The 24,424-nt window shown below is 46.0% G+C and overlaps 1 protein-coding gene and 1 long non-coding RNA gene across 16 annotated transcripts in view; one reads left to right on the forward strand and one right to left on the reverse strand.

The window, feature by feature from the left end:
• The window catches only part of RAD51B (RAD51 paralog B), a 474,920-nt gene that overhangs the window by 15,809 nt on the left and 434,687 nt on the right, over positions 1-24,424 (reverse strand). For 12 of the 15 annotated variants that reach the window (XM_072038849.1, XM_072038848.1, XM_072038852.1 and 9 more), the window contains one exon: positions 6,630-6,698. The exons of the other annotated variants lie outside the window; for them this stretch is intronic. In XM_072038849.1, the coding sequence (XP_071894950.1) occupies positions 6,630-6,698 (69 nt within the window). The remainder of the gene's footprint in view (positions 1-6,629; positions 6,699-24,424) is intronic. 15 annotated transcript variants of the gene reach the window in all.
• The window catches only part of LOC106017967 (uncharacterized), a 40,852-nt gene continuing 35,000 nt past the window's right edge, over positions 18,573-24,424 (forward strand). The window contains exon 1 of the long non-coding RNA XR_011809713.1: positions 18,573-19,456. This is a non-coding gene — a long non-coding RNA (uncharacterized lncRNA). The remainder of the gene's footprint in view (positions 19,457-24,424) is intronic.

Consider the following 24,424-nt stretch of genomic DNA (forward strand, 5'->3'; position numbering starts at 1 on the left):
CTAGGAATCACTGAAATTACAGAAAATAAGCAAACAAACAAATCAAAAAACCCTCTGATAGTACTTTACAAAATCCCAGAAATAACAGAAAATACCTAATACTATGCTATGAAAAAAGTTCAGTTTTATTTCCAGACAACTAGAAAAGATCTTAGCAGCTATTAACTTGTGAGTAGATCTGTAACTCTCTGCTAGCAGTAACCACATTAATTGCATTTAGGGTAAATGCACAGCACCAGAACAGTGACGATATGCCACTTACACCCTATCTGTGCTGTATTTCAAGTGCAAGTAGTACTTGGCTAGTGGGTTGGCCTCAGCTGCTCGAGAGCAGAGGTCCAAATCTGCTTGCTGCATTGGTTTCCATTTAGCAGCTTGAAGGGCATCGAAGCTGGTTACAGCTCTCTGGCCTGCATGTCTGCAAGTTGCGTATTTGATGAGTACACATCTTGTTGAGATAGGCTAAAACTGAAACCGTGGGGGGGAAATGAACTCAATAGGGTTCCTGGCAACATTTCTTCTGCAGCTTGGCTGTTTGAATCAGCAGCTTATGATGCTCAACATAAACAAATTGCAAAATGGGAGTCTTGAGGAGCATCATTGTTTTAAGGATCAATCTGGTTACCTCACGTAGGAAGAAATGCACAGCGGTCTGTATTGTTGCACTGTTTTATAGAAGTAGTGTGGCCCATGCCTGCTGTCATAGACTGACTGAGGTGGTGGGACAAAACAGGATTGAGCCTCTACCACTGGCATGCAGGGCATGTGCTTCATGTGGTGCCCACCGCAACCACATGGCCACATAGCCCTCATCTGGACCCTCAGCATCTCCTGTGGCAGTGATTTTTGCCCCCCTTGTCTCCATGCCAGCAGAGGTCTGCCTTCGCCTGCAGTACCCTCCTGTGCTTGAGGCCAGGGCCTCTATGGTGGGAATCCAACCTGACCTTCCCAGCCCCTGGGTGTTCCTGTCCTGTCCTGTTCAGAAACTGTTAATCATCCTGAACTACTTACTGGTTTTGTGATCTTAAACAGGGCTTGAACTCAACTTTCTAGAGGTGAAAGCATAATGTCTTACTGTAACTCATTTTACCAACCAATCCTATCCTGAACCTAACAATATTTTAATCACAAAATCCAACCTCAAAACCCACAGCATTTTCAGTTACTGTATTTCATCACCACACAGCTGAAAACAACTCTTTTTTTTCAACCACCCTTGTTTTTTTAAAGTGAATCACAAACCATGGAACTTAACAGACGGAAAAGACCCAGAGAAATTCTCTCTCACTAACCCTGGTGTATACAAGGAATAATATAATTAAGAGTAAAAAGCATTTCTCTACAGTCACACAGGTATAGCAGAATTATAGGAGTCGGCCTCCTCTTTGTTCAGCTAGATAGTCCATCCTAAAGAAGCAAAGAGGATTGTTGCCTATAAGGTGTTGTTGGTGGTGTCTTTTTTAATTAGCCCAATGAATGGAGCCCTTGCCTTTTCCCCAGAAGCCAGTTCCATGCTCTAATAGATTTTACCATTACACTTTATTTCCTGGTAAGTCTTTTGCTGCTCATTTTGCTGCTATTCTTGGCCATACCCCCTTGAATCACACCAAGGAATAATTAGCTCTGGGTCTCAGCAGGTTTCACCCACCAGAAAAATGTTAGCTATCATGAATGCTCTGTGCAATATCCACAAATAGTGTTCAGCTGTTCCTGGGAAGACTGGTCCTTATTAGTCACTTGGGTTTATTGGTGAGAAAACCAGGACATAAGAATTGAAACTCCCATAGAAAAACTGCAAGATAGCCAAGGGAGAAAGCCTGATATTCAGGCTGTTGCTCCTAAGCGATAGCCACCTTTCTTCCCATGGTGATTACAGTCCTGAGAATCAATGGGCATTTCACAACCTGACAACGTGTTTACAGTTCCCAGCCTCTTAGAGTCTGGCTGTGGATGTGCTGGGACAATGGTTCCTGGTGTGTTTGGTACTTGTGCTGATCAGGGGGCTGGAAGGGAACCCTCAGCCTCTTCCTGGTTTCACTGACAGTGAAGTAAATCTGAATTACTCCAGATTGAAGGACATGTCTTCAGCAGTACAGTCAGGCTCTCAAGAGCTGCTGACACTCAGGTAAAGCATAGCTGTTACATTTGGCATTGCCCAGGCTTGGCTGTCATCGCAGTGTCCATGGCTGTGCCTGGGGGTGCCCTGGCAGGGCTGGCCCAGAGCCTTCCCACTGCCATTCCTGCAGGTCCCTCCAGGGCAGGACAGATCTAGCACAGGGCCTTGGCCCGAATGGCACAATCAGGCTCTCAATGGGAGCTGATTACCTTCTGTCATGTCCACAAGGGAGGGAGGGACTCGCTCTGTGCCTTGATCAACTTTATGCAGCCTCCTATTTGGGGGTTTAAAAAATAAGCCTTCATAAAATCTCCCCCAGCCCCCTCTCCCATAACCTACACCCACATTTTTCTCATGGATGACTCACTGTTAAAACAAAATATTTCTCCAGCTTGAGTTTTTTCTGTACTATGTATTAGAAACAGCTGAATAACTGCCTTAATATCAGTCTGCTTGGGCGACTGTGAGAGCATGTGTGCCTGGGTGACTGTGAGAGTGTGTGTGCCTGAGCATATGGATACACACATATGTGTACATATGCTTTCTCTGTTTTTAATTTGAGTTCGTCTTTTGCCCTTTCCACTCCTTTACCTTTCATTTTCTTTTATTTTTTTTTTTTAATTTTATTTTTGGTCCTCTTCCCCCTCTCTTCTGTGTGTGTCAAATGTATCCACAAACACTGACATTCAAGCCCATGGTTCAACATCACAGTATGAAGAGCAATATAAAATTACCTCATCCATTTCTTCATGATAAACAGAAATGAAGTGATGAAGTTATTTCATGTGATACAAGAAGAGAGTTAAACCAGATCAGTTTAATTTAGACAAAGGAAAACATGAGATGAAATAACAGGAAAAGTGTCCTTGGCTTGTTAGATAGAGGAATAATTAGTTTGTCCACGGCAATGATTGAACTGGGCATTTTGTGCAAAACTTGTTTGAAGTGACAAATTCTGCTCTGTCCCTGGAGTGAGGGATGTGCTCATCACTTTGATGTGTGCAGCCCTGAAATCAACAGCACGGTAAGCCACAGGGGCAGAGATGTCAGAGATGGCAAGCGGTTTCTTGGTGCAACAAAAAGGCCACTTGTGAGGTCGTAGTGAAGGAAAATTCCAATGACTGTGTGCAACATTTGGAAAAAACAAAGAAGAGGGTTGACGTTAAGATGCATCCAGGTATAAAGGTTGCACCCACTTAGGTTATCACCCACCAAAGCCTCCTCTCTAGATCTCAGACATTCAGCCAGTTTCCAAAAGCTATAAAGCCAGATTGGTCGGGTGAAGGTAACGAGAACTGTTCTGGGAAAGTAACCTGCAGCACAGCTGCCATTCAGCCCAAAGGAGCACAGCACTGGTCTTGCGACACAACGCCGCGAGGGTGCACGTCCCCATTCAGCTCCTGCCGCTGCCATCTTGTGCCACCATGTCGCAGCTGATGCCAACATGGCTGCCAGGGCTCTCTGCTCTCACCTATGCACCAGGGTGGGAAAACAGACATAATCGGCTCGCTGCGGCCACGACGGCTTTGGCTGTGGGCTGTGCAGGGCAGGAGCAGACGGAGCAGACCTTCTCCACCTCCTGCTCAGCAGCCAGCAGTGGCTGACGGCGATGTACAACTTAACAGGCTGAACAGGTAGGGCAAGCGTGGCGGCAGAGCAAGTTCCCCTCACACTCCACCACCCACAGCACTGGGGCTGAAGTCTCTACTTGAATGAAAGTGCAAGTGTTAGGTGTGGTACATGAGTTATGCATGAAAAGTTTAATGTGTTTAAGGGTACAGCCTCAACTAGCAGCTAACAGCCGTGAATGAGCCTTGGGGCGAGCCCAAGCCAGCTTCCACTCAAGTCGATAGAGGTACGGTCTTTTGGCTTCAGTGGGAACAGGATGAGGTCCTTCATGACCAGCCAAGGAGCGATTAGTCTAATGATGTAATAGTGCTTGTAACTGCCTGTTCGGGCTTAATTCAGCTCTTTTGTGAACATGCATCGTGGCAGTCTGTAATTACGTGATCACAGGCTACTTGCTCTACAAGACTCTGCCTCATTTGAAGCCCAGGACGGCCGGTGAGGCAGGCAGAGAGGTAAGGGCAGGAGGGCCCTCTCCAGCCCCCACTGTGCTGTCTGGCTTCCCACTGCAACCGGCTTCCTGCGGGGTCTTGGGCAAGAAAGTGCTCTAACGCTTGCGTGGCAGGCACTGGGTTCATGTTTCACCAGCAGCATAAGCCTGGCCTTTTCTAAATATAGGAGCTTGGTTTTGCAATCTTACTGATCTCTGAGCATAGCTTTGTGTAAGGGGTAGTCAACAGACATAATGGCTTTAGGTTTAAACTGCCTTTACAGCCTATCCAGATCCTCATGGCAGGAGGTATGAAAATCCCTTGGCTTGTCTACTAAGGTGTGGTGGCACACCTATCTGCTGGCAGCAGTAGACCAGATTGCTGTTGGCAGCAATATCAGTTAAAACAAAAGGTTTTATCTCCCTGATTTCACACCACACGTTCTCTCTGCTTCTGGCCATCTTTCCAATCTCACCTTCTGCTTCATTTAGAGAGCTCCAGAGACTCTGCTGGCCTGGTTTCCAGCATCCCAAAAAGAGGTCTGAAGATCCATATGCACACTGACAGATAGGAGACATGAATGGAGGGAGAATATGATAGGAAACACTGCAGCAGTGAAGACTGGAGAACAGGGTGAGCTGAGAAGGAGAGAAGAAAGAGATATGTGACCGTGGTAGTGGAAGGAAGCACAGGAAGAGATGCAGGATAGTAAATGAGCCACAGAGGATCTAGAGGGTCTGAAGGAAAGAACATAGAACAGGAAAAAAAGGTCTGAAGGTGACAATCAGGAAAAACAGAAGAAAGAAATCAAAATAGAGAAAACAAATACAATGACTCTATTAGAAGGCAAAAGCAGGAAAGACCATACAGTACAACACAACACCAACTAGGAAGGCTTCAGATGTCTTCCTGCTACTCTGTCTCCTGGGAGCTTTATACTGCTTCACCTCTGGGCCTCACCGTGTCACCCTGAGGGGTCTCAGCATTGCCCTATGGCGACAGACCAGGAAGGGACAAGGCACAATGGTACCCGAGGCACTGACCCTGCTAACCTCTCTGCACTCCCACCTCACGCTGGTGGCTCCTGGTCCAGCTCACTAGCTCTGGTGTTGGTATCGTAAAGGTCATGCACGCTGCTGTCACCAGTCATTGTGACTTGGTCCTTCCTTGACTGAGATCACTTAGTAGGTGAGGCAGTATCCTGGGTTGATGTGGATGGAGCTGAGAACTCCCAAAAGACAAATGATTTGATATGTAAAATGAACAAACATGAGATTGATCTCTTGTAAATGTGGCTGGACTAAGAAATATGTCAAAAGAGCATGTTCCTCCTCAGCGAAGCTGTTCTTTGGGCCTGATTTTTATCTTATGCAGGGATGGAGTAATCCCACTGACGTCACTGGACTGACGCCGGTGTAAAACTGGTGTGTACAACTGGTGAAATAGGTCAGATTGCTATACTCGGAGGCGTAGCTGCTGAGTTCAGTGATAAAAATGAGATTTTGCAGCTATTTCCTCCCTGCAGAACTCCCCAGCCCACAGAGAGCAAGCTGCGAGCTGCTCCAGGCACCGCTCGGGGCTGGGTTGTGGGGTTTTCTCCAGCACCTCTCGCCACCCGGACAAGCAGTTTCCACAGACCTGTAACAGTAAAATGCCAATTTTGTTGATGCTCCACACTTCCTGTTGCTAAAAGCAAGAAGAAGCACTATGTGCCTGGTCTCTGGTAGAGCCCACATCAAAACAGTTCCGTTCGTTGAATGGAATAAAGTAGCTGAGGATTCAATGTGTTAGTAATTGTGACCACTGATCAGCCGCTTGATTTCACACCCTATTTTTTATGCTAAAGTGCAAGACGTTATTATTACTCTAATCCCATGTGGGTACTTGACTTTTTATAAAAGCTTTCCACTGGAGATGTGGAATGAAGTGTTGTCCTCAGAGCCACATTAACGTCTGAGTCTGGGCTTGCTCTGTCGTGGTGCGGAGGGTAATTGTGCGCAGCCACCATGTGCCTGGTGCCCAGCATATTGCTCTGGGATTTCTGCAGTCATGCAAGCTGCTAATAAACAACCCACAACTCTCCTATGAACGGGTCCCTTTCCTTCACAAAACAGTGTCGGTGCAATCCGCCCCACACCCATCACACCTAATCCCTTCTTGGAAGCAAATATTGAAAGAGGAAAAAAGAAAAAACAGCAAATGAAATGAGGAAGAAAGAAAAGTAACGCCCAAGGAGCTTGGCTGAGCCTCACATCCCCCATGTGGGGAACCAGGCAGCTGACTTCCAGCCTCCCAGGTGATGTAATGTGAATTAATGTTCATTTAGCAGCCGCACACACACACCTCAGCCGCTCCACGCTGATGAGCAGAGCAGGCAGGAGCAAGCAGGCAGCTCTGGAAGCTGCTAGCGAGATGTGCGCCCTGGTGTGCACATGGAGTGACGGCCATGCACTCACCTTGCCTCTTTGATGCTGCTGAAGTGTTCTCTGCTTTTGGAGTCCAAAGCTTTCCAGCTTGCCCATGGGCTACATGGAAATAAGGTGGAAGCAAGAAACAACTTGCTTGTCACAGGGGAAAAGCAGCCTGATGTTTGTAGCTACTAAACGGCATGTTACAGATTTGAAATGAGTGGCTTGAGCACTTGCCATGGTTAAAAATCAACTTTCCCCCCTCAGAGGAGTAGAACTGTTTCCCAGCCTGGTGTCCTGACCAAACCCCATCAGCAGCAGTCAGATTTTGCCCCCGTTCACTGCAGCAGGCCAATCCAACATTACTCAGTGCCTGTCTGATATTTTACAGTGATTTTTCACCCTTGGAAAGTGCTATGTTTCTCTCCCCTGGTCTCTCATTTCACTGGTTGATCTGTGTGCCTGTGAGATTTTTCCTTGTTTGTTGACAGACAGTCACTTTTACTACACGTGAGGTGTAGGGTTTTTTTGTTCCTTTTTTTTCTCCAACACTTTTCTGTGTAATGTTTTCCGCATTTGGTCTCAACCCACGGTTCTCTTCTCAGAAAAGAGTCACCTCAGCTATATTTCCGCATGTGTGTAAACACACATATATGTGTTAAAAATATCCTGCTACATGCAGATGCAGAATATTCCATTACCTCAGTATTAGTCTAGCTAAGCCCAGTAGCAGTTTAAAATGAGCCATAATCATGTAGATCATATGCTACCTAGATCAAGCTTACCACTTCAGCCCAGCCCTTGCTGGCAAGTCCCTGTGGCTGGAGGGGAACCAGCCCGAAGAGTTCCCTCAAGACACACACGAGATGGCTGCTGCTCTCAGCCTGGTCCCCAGGGGAGGCGCTGGGCTGGATTTCCCCTCCAGCTGCATGGCTGCTGCTGGTGGAGAAGATCTGGCCTGCAATGACCAGCCCTAAGACAGAGATATCATTGACCATCCATTGCAGCCACTGTAGGTACATTTACATATAAAAGCCGAGCCTGAGAGATAAATAACAGATAAGCCTGACCATTTTTCAGGTGCTGGAAAGTCTGACGGCCTCCTTTATACAAACACAGACTTAAGTACTATTCACCTCAGGGGTGTGGATGAGTTTATCTTGGTTGGGAATCCATGGAAATGACTTTTAACCCCTAGCATTGTAATACATTGCCCAATGCATCTATATAAACATGAACCATATTTATAGTGTAATGATCCCTAGGGTTCATTAAATACCATAACAAGGACTTTCGGAAAGCAGCCAGATATCCTGCTCCTCCAAGCTATATTAAGAAAGGCCAAACTATTGCAACAAAATATTTATTTATTTATTTATTTATTAAACTAGCCTTGAATTATTTAGCACGTTCTCTAAGGGATTATTGTCTCATGTCCTTTCTCAGCATCTGAGGTCTGGAGAGTCGGGACTCTGCAACCATTCAGTGAAGTTAACCCTTCTCTGTTTCCTTCGGGAAGCTGCATCCCTGGAGTGCTCCCTTTGCAGGCACCAGCACGTTGCAGTCAGCAGCATTTTTCAAGCACAGGTCTGCTCCGAGAAATGATGCTGTACAAACACATATGGCAAGGTCTCACAGCCTTTAAGAGGGTGAAATCAACAGCAGGCCACACAAATTCAATTAAAAGTCTGTAGAGATTAACCCTGGAAAGCACTACACCTGAATAAAAAATTGCAAGTTTTATGAACCTACAAAATGCTGTATGTGGCTTATGGTGTGTTAGCAAAGTTAAGGCTGATACAGTATACAGTTAGAAAAAAAAAAAGTAACTTCTGGTGCTCAAGAAAAAAAAAAGATTCTGCAGTTCATTACGTGGCTCATCTGTGTCAGTGCTGCAGGGCTCAAAAAAATAAAAAGCAATAAAATCTGACTTTGTCTCTAATACCAGCAGATCCACGGCTAAATATGCAAAGGCACAGCTCTCTTTTGTAAGATAGCACCATTTTTCCACAGCCTTTTTTTTCACAGAAAACCCACGCTTTCTGAGTGAGTCTTTTATAGTTTCCTTTTCAAGTGGCAGTTTATTTCAGAAAAACAAAGCCGCTGTTTTCATCAGTTCCCGTGCACTTGGGGAGCCTCGTCTCTTGCCGGCAGCAGAGATGGAAGGAGATTTCCATCCCCTGCCCTTCCCCAGGCCGTCACGCGCTGCGCCCCGCGAAATGGAGGCCGGGGCAAGGCCGCGGGCCCAGCAGCCCTCCCGCCGGCCCAGCTTCCTCTTTCCCCCGCCCGGCGGGCGCCCTGGCCGCAGCCCCACTTTCCACACCACGGCCTCACGTCAGCGTGGGCCCGTCCCCACGCACTTGAAGGAGCGTCCCCTCGTTTTGGAAATAACGCTTATCTGAAAAGGTTTTTTAAATCTATCCCGTTTAGCTTTTTTTTTGCATTAGAGAAAGGGGCTGGATTGTTACAAGAAGTTGCTGTCTGGCAACGTGTCTGCTGCTTCCTGCTCCGTCCAGAAATACCACCAGCACTTCTCCTGTGGGATTTCGGCAGTTTCACTTCCAGTTCAGCCTGAAGCAAAAGCGCCGAAGCAGCAAGAACACAAAATAATGTTTGTTTTTTTTTGGGGGGGGGAAAAAAAAAAAAAAAGCGATGTGTCACAAGTATTTCATAATTCTGAAAAGATTTACCAGCAGAGGCTAAGGCTGACCAAAAGAGGACAGGATCCTAACGCAGTTTGGTGTGAAGGAGCCCTGCAGAAACCTGTTGATCACTGCTGGGCGCTGCTGGCAGGGGCCAGATCCAGGAGGGTGCAGGGACTGGGGCGGGCTGGGGCACTGCTTGTGCTCCAGTACAAACCCTGCCACCTCTCATTAGAGCAGCAGTGCACCCAGCTGCCCACCCAGACAGACCAAGCCCAGCGGTGCAGAGGACACGCGTTGTGGCCGCGGGCTGCAGTGCTGCACGCAGGCTGCTGCCTGAGGGGGCCTGGGGCAGGAGCATCCCCCCAGGCCATGTGTAGACCTGCCTCTGGGCAGGGGGCGGGGTGGTGGCTTGACTTCACTCCCACCTGTGTTTTTATGCATCAGGCTTGACTGCTGTCAGCCTTTGCCATCCACATAACCTCCACATGTACACAAAGTCTTATTAAGAAAGGATTGGTCTGAGTGTTGACACATGTTTTGGGGGAGGGAAATCTTCTTTTAGCTGAACTCCTTCATCCACCTCTAGTGCCTTCTCTGCCCCAAAGAAAGGGCTGCTCTCATTCAGTTCTTTCACTGCAGTTAATTAGTAAGTCCGAGCCAGCCCGTCCTCGGGAGCTGGTGGTTCCCTTAATCTTCCCGTTGCTAGGGCATGCTGACATGCTCCACTGGTACCAGTTCCAGCGTGATGTGGGGGCTTGTGGAAAGAAAGGGTAAAGGGCCGATCAAACAGAGTCCGATTAAAAAAAATAAAAAAAGGAAGAAGAAGACGCTCTTTTAGATGAGGCTGAGAAGTTCACAATGGGGGAAAGCAGAGGGCGAATGATAAGGCCTAAAGGAGCTCATTAAATTGAGGCAAGCTGAGCGGAGGTATCTTATTTCACTCCCTCTCTCCTGCCACCCCTGTGATGGTGAACTCTTTTATCAAAGGGGGGGAGGAGACACAGGATCTCCTCCTCACAAAATGTTTGATAGAAATAAAAGAATAATTGTTTTCCTGAGATTTTTTATTATTATTATTTTTGCAAATCAACCCTTTAAACATTTGGAAAGCAAGCTGGAGCCTCAGTGAAGGGTGCTGCTTGATGGAAATACAGGCTGCAGGTGAGAAAGTCCCGTAGCCCATTACCATTTCCTCTCTCAGCTCATCCAGTCTCCCAAGAAACAGCAAGGTAAAAAGTTAAGTAGGTCACATGGGCCTCCAGGAAGGCAGAGGTCAAACCTGAATGCAAATGTGCAATGTTTGCCTTGGAAGCAGTGTTTCCTTCTTTATTTGATCTGCATCATCCTTTTCAAAATCAGAGCGAGCATATGAGTCAGAAAGGTTCGTGCACTTAAGCAAGGTGCTGCCTAGCAAAAGCTCACACAGTCCTTTTCTTAGGGCCTCTGGCAAATGTCTTTCTTATGACGGTGGCCAGCATTTGCTGCCTGAAGAACAGGGATCCCACCATAGCAGTTCCAGTAAGCATGAATATCTTGAAGAACTAGAGAGCACAAGCAGCTGCAAGCTGATAGGGAAGCTTCTTAGAAGGTCTGTGTTTAGCAGAAGAAACCAGGGTAAAGCTTAATCCTTCGCTGGTAACCACGACAGTGGCAGAGTAAAGTCATTGATAGTGCACTCTTTAATCTGAAAATCAGACAGATCGTGTATCAGAGCTGTGTTTTGAGAGTCTGTGTGAATGATGGGTTGCAAAACAGAAGGGAGTGCCTGTCCTGCACATCCTCTTGCTGCTGGATTCAGGAGACGAACACTCACATTTCTGTGACACTTCTCTTGTGGGGATGTAAGGGGGTGGCACGACTGTGGTCCTGCCCACCAGTTCAGCTCCAGACACCAAGGAGGAGGCAGCAATGGCAAACAGCACATTTTCCCTGCTACACTCTGCCAGCCTTAGCTGGAAAAATTCTGCAGATTCTTACTGGTTTTACTTGATCCTTTCCTCCACAGGCTCCTTAAAGGAGGTTTGTTTGTTTGTTAAAATACAAACAAACAAAAACCAAAGAAAACTTCTCTTAGCTCTTATTGAAAAGCAATCCATTGTGGTAAATGGTTATGTTAACCTTTCTTGCCTGGAGGTCCTCCTCCCCACCTTAATACCGCCCTCCAGCCAAGAACTCCCATCTTGCTGTGCAGGTGAGGCGCATGGACTGCTGACTTCTGGAAGGAGGGATAAGGTTAGCTATTTCCAAAGATCAGGTCAGCCTTTAAATGTGCAAATACTTTTTTTATTAATCTCTCCTCCTAATTCTAGGAGTTTCCCCTCCCGTCTAGCTACAGGTGCACACAGGGACCTTTGCTGCATGGAAAGTGCTGGATTTTCCACATGGCAGCTCAGCTTGAGTACAGGTTTACTGTTTTAATCTCTTTCAGGTATCAGGCCGTCCTTCTGTAGGCATTGTTTTGCTAAGGGATTTCCTCTGAAGAGGGATCAGGTTTTTGGCATCTAACACATCCCCCACCCTCATTTCTCCTTCCTCAAGTCTTTCTATCATAGGTCAGGTCTGCACAACACGCCTCTGCCAGCAGGACTGTAACCAGAGCTGTGATGGATGACACTTGTTGGGGTTGGGGGCATGTCGCAGTTGTCCCTTACTTTGTCTGAACAAGTCATGCTTGCTAACAGGCTGTTTTGCTAATATAATCTGAATCAGTAAATGTATTCCTCCCATAAACACAGCTTTAGACAGTGAGACATACTGGTACGAAGAAACTTGGTTTGCTAGGGACCTTTCATTAATACTGGTCCTCATATATCCATGTGTGTAGGCGTCCAACGGGTAGCATCCTGCTTCTTCACTCACTCCACCCATGTTCACTCATTGGGAGTCTCATGCAGAGCAGGGAAATGCAAGTTCAGTGAGGCTTTGTTTACTCAATGTGACATATATTTGTAAAAAACAGATGGAAAGATAATCTGTTGTGTTCTACTGGCAGAAATCACATCCGTTACCCTGCACCACTATCTACGTTTGTTTTTTTTTTTTAATATATATACCCTATTTTGTAGCTGGTGTTAGTAGTGGCAGGACGTGGTGTTAATAGCTTAATAGCTGCAGGACAGTGGAGAACTTGGCTGTCGTTTGGGGTGGTTAATGCCTGCCTGCCTTTGCCAGCATTGATATGTTGCTGCATCTTGCAACACCACCACTCTCCCTTCTTTCCAAAGGTATTTTTTTTTCCAAAGGTACTTTTTTTTCCATTTCCTTTTTTTTTTTTTTTTTTTTTTCCTAGTTTCTTGAGAAGTGGTCTCTGATGATTCCTTATAGAAACTGGAAATGTGTCTCTCATGCTCACTTGATTTTTAATGTTGATGCATAATTTGCCTCTGCACCAGTCTTTTTACACATGGCTCACATGCATGGACATTGGGAAGGATCAGGACAAGACAAAACGAAATCCAATGGCTGAAAGCTCACCAAATTCAGGCCCGAAGGCATATTAAGAATGTCTGGACAGGGGACACTTTGCAATCATCATGATTTGCCCAGGCTGAGAAGGAGAGAGCTTTTTTCTACCATGGAAAATTGTCATACTAAGGCTGGATAACAAATAGAGGAGGCCCAAAAAATCATTATGGTTTGCTCTTTCTAGTGTTAACCTCTAACAATCCATAAATAATGTGTAAGTTTCCACATACTGCAGTTTATCAGCAGGGTATTTTATTACTTGCTTTATGATCTAGATCACTGCTTTGGTTTAACCAGCAGTTTGCAGCAGTGAACATGCCCCAGGCTAGGGCCTGGAAGGTGCCTGGGGTCCCAGGCTTAGCTAAAACACATGAAATGCTGTCCTCTCATCTGTGACAACCGGCTGACACTGCAAAACGTGCAGGAACCATAAAAACAAAAGAAGCAGAATGGGAAGGAAGGAGACTCATAGCTAGGCAAAAGGCCAGCTTTTTCTGCTTTTTCCTTTGAGCCTCCACTTCTGGATTCCCTGCTTGCATGTCCTTACTATCAACTGGTGTTTTAGCCGTTCATTTATGGGGAATTCTAACTAAAGGGAACCGAAGCAGTATCTGAAATTCACTTCCGCTTGGGCAATAGAAAGGCTGTCTGAACGCCTTCCTCTTTTGGCTGCTCATGCTGCTCTTTTGAAAGAGCACCATTATAGTGTTATAACACTGCTGTATTTACAGTGTTGCTGTTACAGCTACAGCTTCCTCGAGCAGTGATCTCTTGCGTATCTTTACTGATGTGAAGAATATGTGATGATGGAAGGTAAGCTAGAGTTTCTGCGCCGGCAGGAGTTTGGCATGATTACATTGCTAGTGATTTGAGTTTTCCATATGTGTGAAAACAACAACAAAAAAATGTTCCTCGCTCTGTCAGGAACTCAAGCTTGGAAGGCCAGCAGAGAGGGAAGCCAGCAATAAAGTGTACCCAAACGAGAAAAGATGTTTTTCTAACAAGCGGTTGAGATGAACTTGAATACTTCTGGCTGTAAACATTTTTAGCATTTGGGACTATTTAAAATTCACATATGGGTGAGAAGGTCCTGTGACTTGTGCCAGTCACTTCTGGTAAGGACAGAAGTTTAAATAAAAATTGGCCAGCAGAGACTGAGTGCTTCCATGCAGAGCCTAGCGGTTGGTAAGAGGTGGCAATGAAGGTCGTGCTCCTGATCTTTCCTAGGCCAAGATAAACCAGTGGTGATTCCATTAAGGTCACGTACTCCGTAGTTAAAGGCATGTCATTTTGTGCTTTGGGCAAGTGCAAAGTTTTAGTGATGTGAAAAGGGTCTCGGAGAGAACAGCAATGAGCATAGGCTATCTTAAATCTGCGGAATTTGTAGGAAATGTAACAGCAGATAAATCACCATCTCTTTTTCAATTTCAGCCTCAAGGAAAAAAAGCATTCAGAAGCTGGGCTAGATGTTTGAGGACACAATCACAAAGGCCAGGCAGCAAAGTGAGATCCAATTAACAAGACACTTTAAAGCAACAAGTAGTTTTTCAGTACTATAGCAGAGAGATGATAACCAGGCAACTGAAAACATGTTCTCCAGTGGAGAAGACAATCTGTGGACAGGTCATGGCTAGAATCCCAGGGTGTTTCATACCTTTTTTTTTTTTTGGCTTTTGTTGTCACTTCAGATTAATATTGCAATCAATGTCAATGACAGAGGGGGTAAGATCACAAAACTAGAGCAGAGAACAGGTTAGAAGATCCTTCAGTGTGTTAGTGCTCAAGTCAGTTGGGCCAGATGAATTTCAGCCTAGGTTAATTGCACCAGCCAATTGTTTAACCTCAAAAGACCTAGGCATAACCTAGCCTAGCTTCTGGGATGTTACACAGCTCAAGAACACACTTGGAAGCCTGGAAGAGTGCAGACGTAGTTCCTGCCTTCAAAAGGAAAAAAAGGAGGAGCCAGGGACTGCAGATTGTTCAGTTTAACTTCAATTCCCGGAAAAATACTGGAACAAACAATCAAACTTTTGTAAGCACCTAAAACAAAACAAAGAAATGAATAATGGCCAACATAGATTTGTCAAAAACAAATTGTGTAAAATGGATCAAATTTCCTTTCATGACAGAGTAAAAAACTTTGTTGATAAGGGAGAAGCAATCGTTGTCCTATATTTTGACTGTGGTAAGGCGTTTGTCACAGGGTAACGTGATATTTCTAAACAAATTAAGGGAACCTGTGCTAAATGGGGCTGGTCTAGGATGATGCAATATTAACTGGAAAACCACACAGAGAGAATAGTTATTAATGACACTTAAAAACGGGAAAGGTGGGTCAGGAAGAGTCTTTTGGGAGTCTGTACCAGGTCAGTGTGATTAAGGTGATTATGAACAGCTTAGGCAATGGAATAGAGAATATCACATTCTTGTCTACCACAAACCTGGAAGGAGATGATGGATGTGCTGACATATAAAACTACAATTAAAAACTATTTAGGCAAATGGTCTTCAAAATAGGATTCATTTCAGAAAGGATGGTTGTAAGTTCCTGCATAGGGGCATTGCCAAGAATAATTAATTCTGTTTGTGTAGTGTGGTGAATATGCCCAAGTAGCAACTCCACATAAAGTTTATGTGAGAGATGTTACAGGTCACAATTAAAATATGAGTTAATTGCTAATGCAAAGAGCACAAATTCAGTAATATGCTGTGTAAATAGGCATGGACCCTACAACTAAGCCTTCTGCTCTGTTCTCCATGAGGCCACAGTTGGATTATGGGTGCTGTGCTCAAGATAGGGTCCAGAGGATGGCAATGGGAGTAATCAGAGTTCCTGAAATCCAGTCCTAGGAAGGAAGAACGAGCAAACCGACTTTCTTTAGTCTAGGGAAGACTGAGGGAGGTCGGGTTATTGTTGTCAGGTAGGTGAAAGATGGCTGGGAAAAGGGGAATAAATTGTTCTCCACATCCCTGATGGATAGGACAAGTAATGAACTTAAATTACAGAAATGGAGATTGAGGTTAGATGTTAGAAGAAAGAAAGCAGTAAGGATAATGACGCACAGGAGTATCAGAGGAGGCTGTGGACTCGCTATCCTGTGTTTAGGATGAGGTTAGACAAGCATTTGTCAAGAGTGACATAAGTATAATGATCCTGCCTAGGGACATGAGTCTGGACTAAATGATCTTCTGAGATCCCTTCCAGCCATATAAATCTCTGATTCTATCCTAACTGCTGAAGGAAGCCAGGATTACAAGTGCTCCACGTTTGTGGTTTGTGACGCTCACATTCGTGACTGGGAGCCAAGAACAGTCCTGCAGGAGCCATACGCACTGCTTGCTGGTGTGCAGGAAAATGGCAGGTAAAGTCACCAAAGACTAAGAGACATCCTTGGATTAAGAGAGTATAGTGCTGTGTGGTTTATCTTGCATTTCAGTGCCTCTGCTCCTAACCATAGTGATGATGCATGACGCTAGCCTTGAAAGCGTTGGTCGGTGTAAAACAGCCCGTTGTGCTTGTTTGCTAATCGCAGCCAGGCAGAACTGGCCTCCCCGAACTAGAGCACTCAGGACTGCTTGCTTCCATCTCGGTGGGAACCAGGGGCCAGTTCAGCCTGCAGCCCTGGCACTAGTGACGTGGGCTGGCACTGGCAGCGCTAAAGCTGCCACAGGCTCCAGCAGACGCTGGGTAAGAGAAATGCGAGCGATTGTTTTCTGTCTGGAGTCCCCACAGGCCGTTAGGGACAGAGCTTGCTAGAGATTATTTTCTGCAAGCACTTAGAGGAGTTTGCATTTCTCTAGCAATTCAAAGGATGATAAGTGGAAAAGGGCACAAGAAAACAGAAATACTTTTTTTTTTTCCCCCTCAGTTTCTAAAGACAGCTTTTACAAACATCAGTATATAAATAGAAAAAAAAAAGGACCCATTTTAAAGAGGTGGCTAACCCAGTGTCCCTTGAAAAAAATAGCAGAGAGCAAACACTGAAGTCCTTTAACTCTGTGTCATAATTTATAGCAGGTTTGCAATTGTGAAATCTCTCAGCGGCGTGGGACAGATGTTATGGTGAGGAAAATAAAACAAACAGGCAACGGGATGGGAAATGCAGAGAAGATGAAATGACACCATGTTGTAATCCTTATGGGAAATCTCTATACAGCTTTCCAAAATTCTGTACTGGTGAGCAATTAGGAAACTAGACAAGCTATATAAACAGAGCCACTAGAGGTCTGTAACCATTCCCATGCAGTTTCCGCAGTGAGCATGAGTCTCAAGGGCAACTTTGGAGAGGGGAAAATTTCTGCCCACCATCTTCTAAATGATCCCTTTAATATTCTGTCCAGAGCTATTTGCGTAAGAAATGCACACAAGGGGAGGTTTTCCAGTGCTCACTCCTGTTCCTATGGCAGTAGATCAAAGGCAGTAACAATACAGAGTTAATTAATTCAGGAGAAGGAATTCCCACTTGCAGCGGTCTTAACCCAGCAGTGGAGGGAAGGTGTCAATCATAAGGGCAAAGGTGCCGAAACTGGCATGGATTTGTGGTTGTTTTTTTCCTTCACTAAGTAGTTAAGGAGGGGAGTTAAACAGTAAATGTCACCTGAGCTTTGGGAAAAGCTTCAGAAAAGGTTTTTATACATAATCAACAGTTTATAAGTGAGGATGAATGATCCAGCTGCCGTAAACCTGAACAAAAATTGGGTCTAGAGTCTTGTAAAAAGAAACCTCTCCGAGGGAAGTGCATTTTTCTGTCCATGTCAAGTTTGGAGACACATTGGTCTCAGCACTACTCAGGGCTTGCATCCCCCCACTGAAGACCAGCAGCATCCACAAAGGTGGCAAAACTGGACAAAGGGAAAGCTGGGGAGGAGTTTATCTGCCCCTGCAGCCTTCCAGCTTCGTGTAAATCAGCAGAGCAGAGGGATCAAAATGGTTGGGAAGAACCAAAAGTTACTGAGTAGTACCCAGAGGAGTGTGGGCAAAACCGCGGTATGGAGATAACAACAGAATGGAAAGCAAAGGCCTTCGTGGAGGCAGAGCAAAGGGCTGGCCACCAGTACACCTGGGATTTCTAGAATGCCTTAAAGCCAATAGGAAAGAAAAGGGAGAAGTTTGTTGATTTTTCCTGAGCTAGAAATTACCCTGCTCGTAATCTGATGCATATCTAGAAGGAGAAATCTTAGAGGCAAATAGAGAATTTAATTGTGGAAAGAGTGACTACTTGCCTGTCAGAAATATATTGTCCCTGAGTGGGAATAGCACAGGAGAAAGGACCACACATGAAGCAAAATATTATGGGACTCTGTTGATTTTAAATGAATTCATTTCTTCAGTTAATGCCTTCAAAAAGGTATTTTTTTTCTCTCAAACTAAATGTCTAATATTTCTCTGATATCAGTGGCAAAGCTCCTGTTGATTTCTCCTTAAACAACCGCAGAATATTAAAGCTGAAGTCAGTTTAAGAATCTATCCTCCTTTTCCCTTTATGGCCTTATTTTCCTTTTCAGATGGAGCTCTCCTAACTTGGCCTTTATTTATTTCTCAACATGGGGGAAGTGACCCACACGATCCTTCATGGGGTTTCTGCAAGCATGCTCCCAGCAGCCAGCATTGAGCAACCAGAGCTCTGCTGCAGCTGATTTTATAGAAGAGTTGTTAAACCCTGTGGCCAATACGTAGTTCGGCGTAATGGCAATGAAGACTTTTTTTCCCTTGGGCAAAACAGGGACACAGGGCTAATACCTGACTGTGGCAAACTGATGATTTGTCTACCACTCTATGAAATAGGTACTAATTACAAAAATCAGATAATCAGGATTTAGATCTGATGGCCTTTTCTGCTTGCAGGCATCTTAATTGTATTTGCAGAAATCCACTGCACAAACCGATTTAGAAGTTGTTTCCTACCTGCCTCGTCTTTGAACTCCAGCATGTCACAAAACTTTCAGGCTTGGACACACCAGAAAGGATCTTTACATTACAATGTCTGACAGCCAACGTTGTGGGTTTTCACTGGAATCATGCGTGCACTTCCCAGCACTGCACGTGGCAAATGCTCTGACCTACACAGAGATCTCTGTGTGTCCATTCACTTAGGCACATCAGCTGTGCCCACATCGGGGCTCATGCCAAGGCATGTGCGTGTGTGTGTGGTTTCTCATCATATAAGTTTTCACTGAATGAGGAACGTAAGGAAGAATGCACCTTTTTATTTGTAGGAAGGACCTGAACCATCATATTTTATATAGCTTTGGAAAAAGGAAGCACTGCCATTTGGAAGAAAGTTTAGGGGCTCTGAAGAGGACGGCCTCTTCATGCTGGCATAATTCAATTTCTCTATTTACTGGAAATTGCCCCATTAAACTGCTTGAAGCGTGGCCAAGGACAGGCTATATAAGGCCTAACTGTACTCCCTTATGAAACTTGGTAGCGAAACCCTTGACACCTTCAGCCTTGTATTTTGGATTTATCATGTATTATACATCGCTGTGTTTCCTTGGGATTTACAGTTATGGTGTTTTGCAAGAGTTCAGCCCCTTTGCCAATGCATTGCAGGAGCTGTCTCATACTGGGCTATGGGAAGAGCCATACTGGGTCAGCCTCAAGAACTGGTCAGTCTGGTGTTCCATAAAGCACTTTCTTGGGCTGCAGTGCTGAGAGATGGCTTGTCAAAGGCCCAGCTCGTACTAGAGCCAGCGTGCGTGAGAGAGCAGCATAAAAGTCACCATCAGGTGGGACCCACATGCTGTACAAGCAGAAGGAATGGGGTAAGTCTCAGCCCCAAGACGCTTGCTGGTGACATTGCTTCCAAGACAGGAGATCTTAAAATTAATGGTTTTAAAAGTACTGGTTTTGGTATGTTACTTCTAGCAGGTACTTCTGGCACCAATGCCTTTCATCACTGCACTTCAGCTGTTATTGGAGTTTGCCACTACAGTTCTATGGAAGAGTCTGTGGGCTATTTGCTTCATAGCTGGAGTTTAGAGACAAAATCTGTACTGAAACCTGAGCTTTAAAGGTTTTGCTTGTTATTAAGAAAGCAAGCTGCAGCCTGCCTCCCCACTTCCCCCTCCCCCTGGCGCCCCTTTTTGAGGGTGACTAAAGTACCAAAAATATGACACACGCACACTGACTTTTAACTGGCTTCATAAAAACATACCTACAATTGCATAGCTTTTATGTTAGTGTCACATGTGAAAAGAATGTGCGAAGCCTAGGAAAGTATGCATAGCCTCATACTAGTTCTGTGTCTAATGATACTCAGATATGGGGCTGGCACATAACACTGCAGCGCACAAGCTTCTGACTTTCTGAGCCAGCCTTGAAAAAGAAGGCTGAAGAGCATTTGCCTTCTGTGTGCCATTTGTCTTGTCAGCAGTGTGCTAAAAACAAACCTCTGTAAGCTCACAGTGACGGCTGGAATTGGCCCGGTCCCTGCGCGAGTGAGATTAAGGCAACCTACTTTCTGTGGTCCCTGATAAGGTGGAACTGTTTGTTATGGATGGCGCTGATTTTTCTCAGGGGCATCATCGTGAAGGGCAGGCTGGGACCTACACTGTGAACTTCCGTAACTTAAAGCATCTGACATTCTTCTGTTTTGTCTTAAATTTGATTTTTTTTTTTTTTGCGGGGCAGAGAAAAGTCCCGATATAATTTTATTTTTAGTACCTAAGTGCAATGTTCTAGGAAGTATTTTCACCTGTAAGATAGTGACCAATGCCCTCAGGTAGAACTTCAACTTACGATATTTTTTCTTGAAATCAGAGCTTTTTGTTTACCCTTACTATCCTCTTTTGCAACCCCAGACAATGAGGGGTGGTATGTTCCTGAAGGCTGTTCTAAAATAACCACCCAACAGTAGAGCCAACTCCTTACCTCAGCTTCAGTAATGAATCCCTTTGAACAACTAGTGCGACGCAGTAGGTATTTATGTGAGCAATGCTCAGCCACGTGTCTGTGCACCAGATACTGGGCTGGTTGCAAAGCGGGCAAGCCTCCAAAGCTGGAATAGCATTCCTGATACAACTTCCCCATGTCTGACTCAAGGAGCTATTACAAGAGGTGGCAGCTGGGTGCCCGAACAGAGCCTTTCCTCCCTCCTTCCCCTCGCCGTGCTCGTACTATCTCTCACGACAAGGGAATCACTAGCGAAGTGTTCTGTGAATTCCCATTTCCTGTCAGATTCTCCTGCGGCTTGCACAGAAAGGCACAGAAATAAGTGGCTACGTAGCAAAAGCATATTCTGTTGCTCGGATATTTTTTGTCGCAAGGCTGATGAGACAATCTGAATCATACTGTTCCCTCCCACGCAGAAATCCCCTTCTGTTATAGTTATGCCTTGCATACCTAATAGTTTAGTAATCAGCATAAAGCAACTTCTCTGCAAAGCTGGGAAAAGCCATGTATCCCAGGTGGCAGAGAGTGGCCAGATGCCACCCTCTTCAGTTTTGGCCCACACTGACACCTCAGATATTGACACCACGATAGTCATGATAAAAAGTGACAGTGGAAAATGATTTAATGCAAAAAAATGCAGTTATGTCTCCCTTAGACAGGCAACAATAACTGGAACAGCCTGGTAATATTTTGGTTACCCCGCACGCTTTCACACAAGTCTTGCTGGGCAGTGGAACCAGTGTAAAAGAGCCTGCGGGCTCGTTCAGATCCAAGTGCTGCTCTTCGTGGGCTCACCTGATCGGAGGTGGCAGTGAAGGGGAACAAGCTTCAACTCCAGCTTGCAACCAGCTCTGGGCAGCCCTGCTGGGAAGGGGTCAGACCAGAGGGGCCCCATGGGGCCCTGCCAGCCTCAGCCACTCGGTGCTTCTCTGGTTTCCAAACAGATTCTTGAAGGTAGGTGAGGAAGTGACATTGGTGTGGCCGCAGGCTCAGACGCTGACCACAAACACATCCAGATGATCTGAGCTTTGGGGTTTCATTTTTGGTGGGCTGGATGGGGCACTGGTTTCTCGGGAAGTCCTCTCTGGACAGGTAAGCCAAGAATTTGCTCAGTGCTGCTTGGAGAAGAATGTCACCAGCTGCTGTACCACCCTGTATCCTCATCCTTAGCCAGCTCCCGGCCCAGCACCTCCTCATCCCGCGGCACAAGCACCCATCAGGCACCGTCTGCCCCGGTGCCCGCCGCCTCGCAGCAGCGGCCGCCAGCCATTCACACGGTTTATTTTGGAGGCCCGTGCTAATCCCCTCCGCCCTCGCGCCCCTTGGTTTACAGTATTGCAGCCGCTTCCAGCCCGCGATAGCGGGGTGGCCTCCGGGTGACCCTGGATTAGTGTAAATATTTTGCTTTCTCTGGAAGGAAATGTGACATACATTTGGGATGGAAGTTATCCAGAGACTGCGGCCCTGGGAGCCAAACCGCCGGGAAGCCCCCGCCGCGGTGGTCTGGAGGTACCGCGCTGTCAAACGCGTCGGGCCTGCCCCTGCCTTGCCCCAGCGGGGATCAAACTCATTTAGAGAACGAGAGCCACTGGTTTCGTATCCTGTGTGCCCACCCAGCAGCCAGGAGCACAGCCTGGCATGGCACAGCATGGCATGGCACGACACACCTCCTGCCCTGCCATACCACATCCTGGGAAGGCTGAGCACCAGCACAGAAGCGTGACACAAACGAGGGGGGTGAGAATGGGGGTGTACACAGATGCTTTCCAAACTAACGTGCGAGTTAGGAACAAAGCTGCCACCAGAAAAAACTTGCTACGATATTACTTTTTTATCTTAAACCACCCTATCGATGCAAGAAGTCACTGATAAGGTGTCTGTCCCTGCCTCCTGTGCATTGCACAGCAGACAGGCCATTGTAAATCCTGGGTGGATTTTGAAAACTGGCTCCCAGCTCAGTGCTATTTGCTGCTGCTGACACTTGTGCTCATCTGCCTTGGTCTCCCTGGCTGTAACATGTGCTTAAAAAAGAATAATAGTACAGTGCTTCAAGGCATACTATACGAAGTAGCTGGTGTCACATTTTACATCTGATAAATATTAATTAACGGTATTTCAGACTACAAAAGGCGCTGGGATCTCATGCATCAGCTGGAGAGAAATGTATCTCCCAGATTTAGCCATAATCTAGCTGAATTATGCATTTGATTTGGCATGGCTGATTACCCCGGAGAGGTGTCTGCTTGTTCAGCATTCCTCCGTCGCGTACGGAGGTGCCGACTTCCCGCAGTAAAGCCCAGCAGCCAGCCCGGGGACTCACGGAGCCAGATCATCCAGAACGGGCAAGCTGCATCAGGTAGAAGGTTTGCTTTTGATAAGTATCCAGAAATTAAGGCACCAACTTGTTGAGGTTTTAGGCCATGCCTAGGCCCCATCCTGATAATCCACTGTTAGCTTAATTATCAACCTTTGTTTCTCCAGACAGTCAAATTTGTTACGGAGCAAATGCATGTGTGTTGGATTCGCTTGTGAAAGCCTCGACAGGAGATAATTTTAAATCAAATTACAGTGACACAGTCTGCCATTAAACCTGAAAAAGAAGGTACCCTTTCACAGGACAATTCCCTTCGTGCGCTAAAATAAAAGCTGAGCCAACTGCAGCGTAACGCTCAGACAGCCCGCAGAGCCGTACGGATGCACATTGACTTTTTAGGAAGATACGCGGCGAACGCTAAACAAACCATGACGTTCCCAGTGCTGCTGCCCAGAACCAGCGCCCTGCTCTTCCTTACGTGCAGGGACGTCTAAACAGCTCTTGCAGCAGCCGCTGACACTACAATACTGAATCCTGCTCTGAAGAACTTAGGAGTGAGTCACGGAGATGGGAATTAACCCGTTACTTAGCATACACACACTGCTGAGCTGAAATGCAGGGCAGAGGGGAGGCAATGAAATCCCAGCTTCCAGAAATTTTCATCCTTGTTTTGTTTTGTTACTGTTATCCTCTCAATCTACCCTAGTTATTGCACGTGTAGGGACTACTCGCCATCCCTATTCAATATGCAGAGCAGCACTACCATGCTGAGCAAGGCTCTGGGAAACATACCTATGGGAGGTCGGGCCTTAGCATGGTCAGGCTAGTCTCATGTGTGCATATTCAGACAGGGCTGGAAGTGACAGTGAGGTCTTGCTTTGGTACTCAGGTTGACCTCATATCCAATACCAGAAGCTCTTTTTGATCTGCTTTTCCTTTGACATTGTCTGTTGTATGCTTCCCCCCGTTATGCATTCATTCCATTTTAATGCTGTTGGTCTGGATTTGGGAGAAGGCTAAAGTGCCAGCCAGCCAAAAGACCAGCCAGAAGAGTGATGATTTTGGCCATCTCAGAGACCAGCTGTAGGAGATGCGATTTTATCTGACAAAAAAGGTGCTGAGAGTATTTTAATTATGCAGGGGGGTGGGTTTGGCAAAAACAGAGAGCTCTGGCTTCAAGTAGAAACAGCTAATTTAGCCGAGTGCCAAAACTTGTGCCAGCTCTAGGTAAACTTTGCTGCTCTTCTTGCAGTGCTCATCCAGTCCTGTTCCAGCCAGCAACAGGAACTGCCGCCGGGTGCACCTCATAAATACAAATAGGCCAGGAGAGACTCGTGTGAATGTTTCCTATGCGTTCGCTTCTCGCAAGGACGTGTCTCACACCTGGAGCCCAGCTCTGCCGTGCCAGATCAAAAAGTGGGCATGGTGTTTGTGCTGTCCTAAAGGGGAGAGGACGCAGCCCTCAGCCAACAGAAGTGCCCATGCCGGGGTTTGACAAGTACAGCTGTGGGCAGGAGGGTGGGTG

The sequence above is a fragment of the Anas platyrhynchos genome, chromosome 5 (genome assembly GCF_047663525.1).
Source record: "Anas platyrhynchos isolate ZD024472 breed Pekin duck chromosome 5, IASCAAS_PekinDuck_T2T, whole genome shotgun sequence".
Classification (NCBI taxonomy): Eukaryota; Metazoa; Chordata; class Aves; order Anseriformes; family Anatidae; genus Anas; species Anas platyrhynchos.